The 10,703-nt window shown below is 54.1% G+C and overlaps 1 protein-coding gene across 1 annotated transcript in view; it reads right to left on the bottom strand.

The window, feature by feature from the left end:
- Window positions 1-10,703, bottom strand: part of XXYLT1 (xyloside xylosyltransferase 1) — a gene marked incomplete at its 5' end in the record, with an annotated part of 31,580 nt that overhangs the window by 11,485 nt on the left and 9,392 nt on the right. The window contains one exon of the mRNA XM_009699928.1: window positions 2,379-2,511. Within this exon, the coding sequence (XP_009698230.1) occupies window positions 2,379-2,511 (133 nt within the window). The remainder of the gene's footprint in view (window positions 1-2,378; window positions 2,512-10,703) is intronic.

Genomic DNA, 10,703 nt, shown 5'->3' with positions numbered 1-10,703 from the left:
TCCCGTACGGCTTCAGCAGAAGCTACTGCTCTGCACAGGCCACTCTAACCACCCTGAGCGACCCCAAAGGACAGGTCAGCCTCAGGCTGTGCAACAGTTAAACCCCAGCGTTTGCCTCGCAGGAGGGCCAGGAGATCCTGTTGCTTAGAGAAATGCATTTGTCCAAGACAAACATCGGCCGGGCATTGTTTCAGCATGAGTCAAATGAGTGGAAATGCTCCCGTGCCATCCTGTTTTGCTGTCTGGAGGTTTCCCCCTACCTTCAGGATGTGCAGGCAGGCTCCAGGAGGTTTCCTATTTGCTGTTCTCTTACTCCTCCATTTCCTGCGAGCACTGCTCAGTGCACCAGCGCAGCAGCCTGAGCCTTGTGCAGTCCCAGCCCGTGCCTGGGAATTGCAGCCTACAGCCAGACAAGCCAACAGGCGGCCAGTAGGAACAGCACTGCCTCCCAGAAAATGGTCCACCATCTACAAAGTATGCTAGTCTGCACCCATTTACCTCCTATGACGGGCCAAGTAGGTAACAAGGATCCAACACAGCCAAGTGGATGGATCTCCAACCACCTTCCCCACTGCTACCGAGAGGGAAGATGGCACCAGACCTTTCCTAACCACTGGCTTACCTTGCCCTGAGGGTGCCAGTCCAAAGCTCCATAAGCAAGCTCAGGAAAGCTCTGCTAACCTTCCCCAAGCCCTCCAACATTTTGCCCCACGCTGGGGCAAAGTTGGTGCCGCAGAGAGCTGTGTGAAGTGGGGAGGAAAACACAAGTGGCAATGGAGAGACCCTGCCACTGCCCCATAACCCTCCTCCACCCCCACAACCACTTTCCCAACTTGACGCTTCAAGCCTGCGCACGTGGCAAATCACACGGCTGGAGCTGGCACCTTTTATTTCACACCTACAATGCATTTTTATCTTGTTAAAAGTATAAAAATAGCAAAGATTTTTTTTTTTCTCAAAGACACTCATGCTTTGTCAGCTCGTGTTTTTATCTGGAAACCCTTTTAGCAGGGAGGTGTGAGCCCCGCGGGCGGAGGGCTCGGCAGGAGGGCAGGCTGGCGTTCGCACAGCTCGCCCCGCACCGGGTGATCTGGCAACAAGAAGGATCAGGAACTTGTTTTCACATGAAGATCAAAACAGCACAAGAAGAAAAGCACAACATAGCCCAAAGTGACCCAGAACGTCAAAACTGCAACAACAGAAAGTTCAGCCCAAAAATGCAGCCTGTCAGGGCTGTTATTGCTTGGCTTGTTTGTCCCCAGCGCGGGCAGCAGGAGGGGGGAGAGCACGGCTTTGGCTTGGGTCAGATATTCAGTGCTCAGCCCCGCAGTCCCATGCCTCATCCCCTGCCGTGCCAGAGATCTCTCCCTCCAGCAGAGGCTGCCAAAGCTTAACTCGGTCCCCTCCAGGCACACCTGGTCCCACAAACTACATCCAGGCAGCAGAACACCATCCCTGCTCCCTAGCTATACATGGAAATAATGCAAAATCGATGCCTGCAGAGACAGAAACACGGAGCGATTCCACCATGGATTAACTGCAGGCAAGCAAACGCTTGATTTATCCTGTTACAGGCTGCACAGCTAACAAACGGGATCTGCCCTGCTGGGCAGCGCTGACTGATGCTGACAGTCTGACACAGTCCTGCAGCCACACTCGGCTGTTGCTGCTCCCTCCATCCCACTTTAAGTTCTAACTATTGGACATGATTCACTGGGGCTGGATTTACTATTCTGGGCACCAAAACCCATCCAGGACACCCAAAGCAGATACAGGAGCCCTCCATGCTATGAGCATGGTGCTGCCCTATGAAGACCAGACCTCAGCATTCATGTTCCTCTGGTCCCAGCTCTCCCTTCCAAGAGCACAAGCCGGGAGGGGAGGGTTGCCCACTCAGTCTTCCCTGAGGGAATATTTCTTCAGCAGAAGGTGCACTGACACTCCAGGGACCCCGAACCTCACTGTTGCCCAAACTCAACCCCTACTCTCTGCAATACTCACAGCCAAAACCTCTGAGCCCTGACATACAAACTGATGCTCCAGAATGCAATCACAGCACCTCAGCAGGCATGGCTGGGCAAACAAACCTCTCTAGTGGGTGTGCTATAATGTAGGTATGAATTTTGGCACCGATGACCAGGAACTTGGCTCTGGAAGCCTTGTGATGGTGCATAACAACAAGGAAACCACAGCGACACTGTATACTTCATTCATACCGACCTACAAGTTTCAGATTAAGTCCCCCTGCAGGTATGAATGCAGGCAGGCAGCTTCCCCCTAGATTTTCTTCCAAAAACCAACCTGAGTTGAAAAGAAGACACGCCAGCCGCCAGCCGCCTGCTGCCCAACCCCTGTTCCCCACAGGGAGGGGGCTCTACCTGTACACTGGCTGCATTTCCCTGGCAATCCCAATGACTGCTCCCTCCGGGAAGTTGTCAAACTCATCAAACAGGTCTCGGATGTTGGTCTTGTACTTCAGGTCCAAGTCCACCTGGATGATCTGTGTTATTTCTGAAAGCACAAAGAGGAAAAGTCAGCTATATAAGACAAAATTGTAACCAGTGATTACCAACTGCTACCTCATGAATTACACCAAATGTGGATTTGGTGCAATCAACCCCGTGGGCAAGACTTGGTCAATTCAGGGCAAACACAATCCAGCTGTAACCTCTACATAAAGCTACCAACTTTCAACCATCACAACAGCATTTACCGCTGTGCATTTTAGGCATGATTTACTTCAGAAACCATTTCTGGCAACCTCCTGCTTCTATCCACTCCCTCCTTCCTTCCAGAAGACTGGTTTTCCATACGACTGACAAAATCAAGAGGCACTTTCTGGTAGTGCTTCTGCAGGAGCAGCCACACAAAACCCCACACTCACCTTCTGCTACCCACTTCTGGGCAAAGCTACCAACTCCATGAGCATTTCCCAGCTCCAGCCCACAGAGCATCCATCCCTAGCTTCAAGTATCAGAGCAATTCCCATCATGGACAAGATCAATAACTCAGTCACCCACGACACCCTCAGTAACACCTGCACAAGCTCATTAGCTGCCAGCAGCCTGACATGGGCTTCCCCCAGGGCAGAGATTACAGCCCCCTGCCTGCACAGAACTACTGGCAGTCCGCAGCAGACTGGAAAACTTTATTATTGCTGGTGGTACTCCGTCAGAGACAAGGAGGGTCATGCAGACATGGAAGCATCTTCCTTGCAGTGGGAAAGTCGAGAGCAAGGAGAGGCTGGAGGACATCATTATCACAGCCAGGCCTGAGCTCGTTAACAGAGTCAGGCCCCTGCCTGCATTTGTCATAGTCTCCTCTGTAGCACATGCAACCGATTGATGGAGATGTTGTTTGGGAGAAGGCACAGGAGATCTGCCTCATCAAGAGTGCTTGTTCCGGGTGGATCTGGGGATGTTGTACAGATTGCAGCAGGCCAAATGGAATGCAGCAAACACAAATGCTACGAGAGATCAGACCATCCGATGGGTTCGCCCAGCCTCAAGCAAAGCCATGGTCATCTTCTGGTCAGCCAAGCTCAGCTCAGCTCAACTCAACTCAACTCAACTCAACTCAACTCAACTCAACTCAACTCAACTCAGGGATTGCAAGCAGAGTGGAGCCATCCCCCATGGCATTACATAATGCCACCACTATTTATATGTGTTTTAAAAGCCAACAGCAAATTGGCCGGGTTGCTTAGCACTCAGCACTAATTGGATTATAAAGACTGTGTCAAACTGTTTCAGCCCCACTCATCATGCACAGGTGCCGTTACAGCTATCTGCAGGCTAGATGAGCGTGTCACCACTGCTTTCACAGCAATTAGCAAACCAGGCCCTCATCCTTCCTCCTGCCCAGTACTTGCAGGCAGGAGGATGAGCCTAGCCTGCCCTCAACCTCTGCTGCCTGCATCCTCCATGGCTACAGGCAGGGCTTCCCACTGGGCTGGCGTTTCTAGGGTGCTGCCCACACTCCAGCCTTCAGACCACCACGGTTCCTCACCCTCTCGCCCTGCCGTGCTCAGGACAGGCTCCTGGCTACCCCCGGTCTGCTGACAGCAGGAGGCAATTGCTCTGTTTCAGTCCCCAAAGCCACTGTCGGGACTAGAGACTCAGAGATGCTGAGAGCAGCCAGGCACAGGCAGCTATCCTCCGGCACAGGAATGTAGCTTTGCTGGTTCAAATGCATTCGACACTTGGGTATTTGTGTTTCAAGCACACACTGTGTTGTACAGTAGCTCTGAATTTTTTGCAGATCCTGCACTAATCCGGGGCTCTTGGCAATTGGTTGTATCTACCATGCTGTCCTCATTTAAGAAGGAAAAAGCCCCGTGAGGCTAAGCAAGAAATATACTGCTTACTCTGTGAAGCATCCAAGCAGAAATATAAATCAAGGAGAAACAGTATCTAAGCTACAACCCAGGCTGTATCTCAATTTATTTTTTTAACATCCATCACTCTCTATGTACTAAAGGGAAAGGCCACACTCCCTTCAGCCGGCAGTATGGCAATCCCCAGGCCTACCTAGTATTTACCATCACCATAATCCTCTGTTTGCAAAGATTTAAAACCCAGGCGTAGTAATTCACTATAGGCTAAAGCAGGTTTTGACCTGAAAGCAATTTCCCTCAGCCTTCCTAACGGCCTTAAATCGCTAGTGCAACTCAAGCAGATGAATAGGCAGAGTGGAGGATTTCTGCAATGGAGAACGAGACCTGTATCCCAAACCTCCCCAGTGGTCCACATCACAGCGGTGCAAAACCCCACATCCTTAGCACTACTGCAGTTGAGAATATCCAGACGGGTCACAAAACTCCAGGGCAAGGATACCCCAGACCTACAGCACAAGCTCAGCGCAGGAGAAACAGGGGGGAGCCTGAGCCCTCCAAGGTGCTGCTGAGGACAGGGAAAGGGGATGGGGTTCCCAGGAGGATCCCAGCATGGCTCACCCCAGTGCACAGAAGCATTCTGATGCCTCATCAAGTTTCAATTAAATCAACCTCAAGGCACGTCATCGGATTGTTCTCTAAAATTACAGATGAGCGCTAACTGCAATTAATCACAGTGGAGAATGATAGCTGAGCTTAGGGAAGCTCCAATTCCAGCCCTGCCTGCCCCAGCACCCCAGCGGGTGACAGGCTCTGTCCGGGGGGTCCCTCTGCAATCCGGAGGATGCTGCCCAGCAGCAGCAGCTGGCTGCCCCCGAAAGCCTGAGCTGCAGTGCTAGGCAGCCATGGCAGTGCCACAAGCAGCCCAGCATGGATATGCACAGTTTATTTACACAAACATGCTGGATTCCCCATCCTGCCCTTCATTAGAGGCTCCCTGTGTTTGGTTCGCCCCCTGCACACTGGTCCCACGCTGTGCTGGCAGAGTCCCCCAGGAAAAATTCACTAACAGATTAAACCCAGAAAGCACAAAGTACTTAAAGTACTTTTCCCTTTTTTTTTTAAAGCAAGCATGAACTGCAACACCGAGACAAAAATGAGCATGGGTGACATTAAGCACCACTTTGCCAGATGCAGCTTGCATGGATAGATTAATGGCCAAGACGATTTCTCTGCCTGTGACTGGCAAGGGGCCAGGCACTAATATTTATGATGTATCATGCTCTTTCGCCCTTTTACCAAGCGCTTTGTCCTGGCTGCCACGTGGGGGTGGAGGAATCGCGTGCTCTCTTACGCACAAACTGCTTGGAGGGGTCCAGCTGGAAATGTGGGAAAAGGCTGAGAATGTTTTGCTCGGCAAGCAAGTTTTCTAACTTTGCCATACTATATATTACCTTCTGCTCCATTCAACTCTGGCTCTTCCAGCCATGGTGCATAAAGGGGAGTTAGGCCACTCAAAGCAGAGATGATCTCCATTAGCAGTGACAGCTTTACAGCGCAGGCTGGCCCTGTTCAAAGCTCACAATGTTTTACTGCAGCCTCATACCAGAAGCCACAGCAGGGCTGCTCTCCGGGCTCAGCTCAAACCCTCCCTCCGGCCGCATCTAGAGGAGAAAGACCAACTTCAGGGATGTGCGATCCCACAGCAGGGTCTGCAGCACTGAAAACCAGGAAAGAAAGCCACTGCCAGCGCCCAAACCTGCCTTGCACTGGGGCTTAGCTGCCGAAGAGAGGGACAATTAAGGTTATCTCACAGCAGGATTCCAGAGAGATGCCAGTGCAGACCCCCTCTCGTGCAAGCACTCCCTCCTTCCCCCAAGAGCCTCAGCCCAGCAAGGGGGCATAGGGAGGCAGAGGTCACTTCCCTGTACCCTGCTGCCCAGCATCCTGCCAGGACCCAGCAGAGCCATGCCGGCATGTGGGCAGGCACCCCAGGTGTGTGCCAAGGGGCCCAGCCGGTTGTGTGGGTACTCTGAGCGGTGCCCAGGAGCCCCTCTGGCAGGGGACAGCTTCTGCAGCAAGTCTGATGGCCCTTCCCAGGGGACACCAACCCCACAGTCTGCCCCATGGCACAGCAGGGACAGAGCAGGATGGGAGCAGGTGGGTGCGCAGTGAGCCAGACCATTCCACCAACCCGTGGTGCGACCCTTAGGAGCAAATTGCTCTTCTCAAAAGTCAGGCAGGAGCAGGATCAGGGGGGCATGGGGAGGAGGAGCGCTGCTTCGGTCAACCCAGCCAGAGCTCTGGGGATGCTGGGCAGTGAGGAACCCTGCAGCGGCTATTACCTCTCCAGCCCTTCTTGACCCACAGCCACTGCTCAGAGCAGCCTACAGATGGGCAGCCTTGAGCCTGCCCGTAGGCTAGGACTACTTTCCCCTAGCCTGAGTTGAGGGGATGGCCTGCAAGAGATTTAAACAGTGGATTTAAAACTACAGGAAAGTGGATGCGAGATGGATAGAGGATCAGGAGTAGAGGAGATGCAAAGCCAGGAGCCTGCACGGAGCCTGCGGAAAGCTGCCAAGCACATAAGCCTGTGGGCCCAACTCCCTTGGCTACTCTGGGAGCACCAGCTGCCGGCTAGAAACCTGATGCGAGCAAAGGAGATGCCCTTCTCAACTACTTGCCTTTTCCTGCTCCAGCACCTTTGCCATCAGCAGGTCACTGCCTCCCCAGTGCTGCAGGCAGCCAGGGCATAGTTAGGCAGCAGCAGCAGCGTACACTGCCCGCAGCATGGACAATGCTGCTGCCCTCCGTGTGCAGTCAGGGCATTCACAGGTCACCTAGTGATGGCCAAAACGAGTCTCTGGAGTAAGACATGCCATTTGAGAGGCTCCTACGTGAGCTACAAACCTCGTGGACACCAGGCACGCCTGGGTGTAGATGTGGGGAGCCCAGGGTGGTTCACCAACCATGCATTGAGCTCTAATAGACAAGGCAGAAAAGCAAGACTGTGCAGCCCTGCAGCCTGGCCTCTGCAGGCAGCACAGGCTATTCTGCAGGCAAACTCACTTACACTCATCTCAAAGACTTTCTCTGTACAAGGGTTGCTACTCTGGCAAAGCCGAGCCCAGATGGCAGATGCAGGGCTAGGGTGTAAGCGCTGGCCTCGGCTCCAAACCCTCTTCTTCCATACAAACCACTGCCACCACTGGCAGCCACCATTGCTCTGTGGAGAGGGTAAAAATCTGTGAAAATAATAACTTGTGTCCAGGAATAAATAGTGAAGTGGAGAGCTGCCAGCACAATGCAAAGGGCAGATGCTCTCCAGCAAACGGCATGGTCTTAATCGCTGTTAACTGTGCAGCGGTTTAACAGCTTTAGAGTAGAAGCAAGAATTGAAACCTCCTGGGGGTGGCGTGGCTCTCCAGCCCATTGACAGGCTCACGTTGGCACAAGCTCAGCTCCCTCCTCACGAGTACAAAATCCTGCCTGCAGCTGGTCTGGTAGTGGAGATGCTGCAGGCAACAGTGGGATGGCAGGAGGGGACAGGCCACTGCGCTGGCAGGCTGCACTGTCCCCAAATCTCACACACACTCCTGAGGCAGACGCCTGTCACCAATGCTGGTGGCAATCTGGCTCTGCTCCCGCCATCCTCTGCTCCGGAGTCTCCACCTGTCTCAACAAACCTAGTTTTAAGGACCTAAGCACCCTGGTGCACCATGCCAATGAGAAGACACTCCTCCAACATACAATCATAGAATTGTTCAGGTTGGAGAAGACCTTTAAGATCACCAAGTCCAACCATTAACCTAGCACTTGGCATGTATCAGATGGGAGCACCCTGACCTCCCTGTTCCTCCTCTGCATCGCTGCAGCACCTTTCGGGGCCAGAGGCTGGTGCCTTGCTCCCACGCAGAGCAGCGGAGGTGAGATCCAGGAGGACACCGCCGGGACTGCCGACCATGCCTCACGTACTGCGTGACCCAGGCACGTCGCTTTGCCTTTCCCCACGGAGCCAGCAGCAGCAAGTTCTGCAACACAAGGAGGCAGGAGGCTGCTTCATCCTTCTGGAGAGAGTGCGGGGGGCAGTGGTCTCACAAGGGCCAGCTGTGTAGCTGCCAGATGCAGGTCGGCTCAGAGACCCTTCTGCAGGGACAGCAGTGGCTGCTGCCCGCATGGGTGACACGGCGCAGCGAAGGGACAGGAGTGTCCCCTGCTGGCTACAGCTCTGGGTGTTGCGGGGCTGCTGCCAGGGTCTTGGGAAGGACCAGGGGGTGGTTTTGAATTTCGCTGCTTGATTTGAACTGTTAGAAGGAAGAGGGCCAGGTGGCCCAGGCACTCCGAGTTTGGGTCATCAGGGATAGAGGGCTCAGGTCGGCGGGTCTGCAAACGCTGGGCACACGCGGACAGCTTCCTCTCCACCCCTCTCCATTGCTTTGAGTTTGGCTCTGACTACCAACGATTTTTACCCAGAAGGTTTTTTCACTGTCCCCATCATGATAGGGTGAGATCCCAAGGAAAGCAGGAGCTATGAAGGACCAGCAGTGACTTTCGGATCACCACCCCAGGCAATAAACCTCCCGGAGCAGGGCGGCAGCAGCCCCTGCTCCAGCGGGCAGCGTGCCTGCCGGCAGCAATGCACAGCTCTGCAAAACCGCCTGTGCTGGCTGCGAAACCAGGATCCTCCACCCTCGCCGGCTCAGATGGACGTGTGGCCAAGAAAAACACCACTCCCACGGCCAGCACCAAGGCCGAGCGTGGGCACAGGGTGGTCGACAGGCTCCAGAGGGTCCCCGCACAACCAGGAGGGTGCTGCCCAGCATCAGCAGCTGGCAGCCCCGAAAGCCTGAGCTGCAGCAGGGAGTAGGGCATGAGTGCAGATGCAGTGCCGGGCAGCGATGCCAGTGCCACGACAAGCCCAGCACATATACGCACGGTTTATTTACACAAACACATTGGATTCTCCATCCTGGCCTTCATTAGAGGCTCCCTCCCTGTGCTCCCGGCCGCTCTCCCCCCTGCTGTCAGCAGGGCTGTGAGCAGCTTCCTCTCCAGCTGTGTGCTCACCCTGCCAGGCCTTATTTTCTCCACAGATAAAGTCTCCCTCTCTGCTTCCAGGATTAATCACCACTGCCCGTGCAGCTGACCCCGACAGCATTGGAGAGCCTCACCCAGAGGAAGGTAGCCGGGGCAGGGGCAAGCATGCAAGCACAACACACTCCGCAGAGCTTGCTGCCAGTGTGCTGGCAACTGGGGGGGCTGCAGTCCCCCTTGCCAGGACCTGGTGCTGCTCCAGAGCCCACCCTCCCAAGAGAAGACGATCCTACAGAGCCCCGCAGCAGCAGGGCTTGCCAAGGTGCAGACAGTATACCTTCCATTTGCCAGCTTAAACACAGCTCCTCAACTCTGCTGTGCAGCCAAGGGTCCCTCTGCTCCTTGGGGCAGCCTAGCAGCCTCCCCTCTCCATCAAACAGCCTCCCCTCCCTGCAAACAGGTCACCAGGGAAGGGCAGGAGCTGAGGGAGGACATGCCGAAATGCCCCAGCCACTACCAGGTTTCTGCAGCACCAATTAGGCATCCAGCAGAGCAGAGCAGCGGCTGCTGCACAGCAATTCCAGCCTATCAGCTAATTAAAAAAAGAGGCTGACAAATCATTGCTATCACCCACGCAGGGCAGGCACCTAGGTGAGCTCAGGGGTCTGGTGCAGCAGCAATGGCCCCGGGAACTGACGGCAGCATCGCTCTGCCCGCCTTGCTCCACACCCCGCAGCCATCTCCAGAGGGATGGGGAAGGCTCAGCAGGAGATGGATGCGTTTTGTTCCAGGAAATTAATTCTTCCTGCGCACCCAAGTGTCTCCTCGTAATCCATCAAGGTCTGAGGGACTAATATTTAACGGTGCTCAACACCTTGGCTCTTAACCAGACTCCAAGGCAGAGACATCACTGAACACATGACAGCTTTCAAGATGGAGCTGGAAGTGCTGCTTGCTATCTAATATACGGTGCTGCTGGGGGAGAATTGTGGACACTTTTTGGAGCCAGAGGAAGAGCAGCAGGAAACCTTTTAATCAGACAAAATAAGGTTTAATTCCAAGTTGCCATAAATTACAAAGCAGTGCGGATGGAAAGCTGTGAAGTAACGAGTGGGTGAGATGGAAAGGGAAACCAAAAAGAGATACAGGAAAATAAAGGCACTAAGGTAGATGAGCTCACGTCCCAATTAACTGCACGTGGTGGGGGAAGGGGCTGCAGGGCTACAGGCAGATTTTGTCCTTGTTTCTTCCCACTAAGCTCTAATGAGCTACGGCAGAGCAGGGGGCAAGGCCGTGGGGGCGAGCAGTCCTCTCCAGCATCAACGCCGAGTGACCC

The sequence above is a fragment of the Cariama cristata genome, unplaced genomic scaffold (genome assembly GCF_000690535.1).
Source record: "Cariama cristata isolate BGI_N322 unplaced genomic scaffold, ASM69053v1 scaffold8835, whole genome shotgun sequence".
Lineage (NCBI taxonomy): Eukaryota > Metazoa > Chordata > Aves > Cariamiformes > Cariamidae > Cariama > Cariama cristata.
The sequence above is the reverse complement of the archived record's forward strand: the minus strand, read 5'-3'. Positions and strand labels throughout refer to the sequence as shown.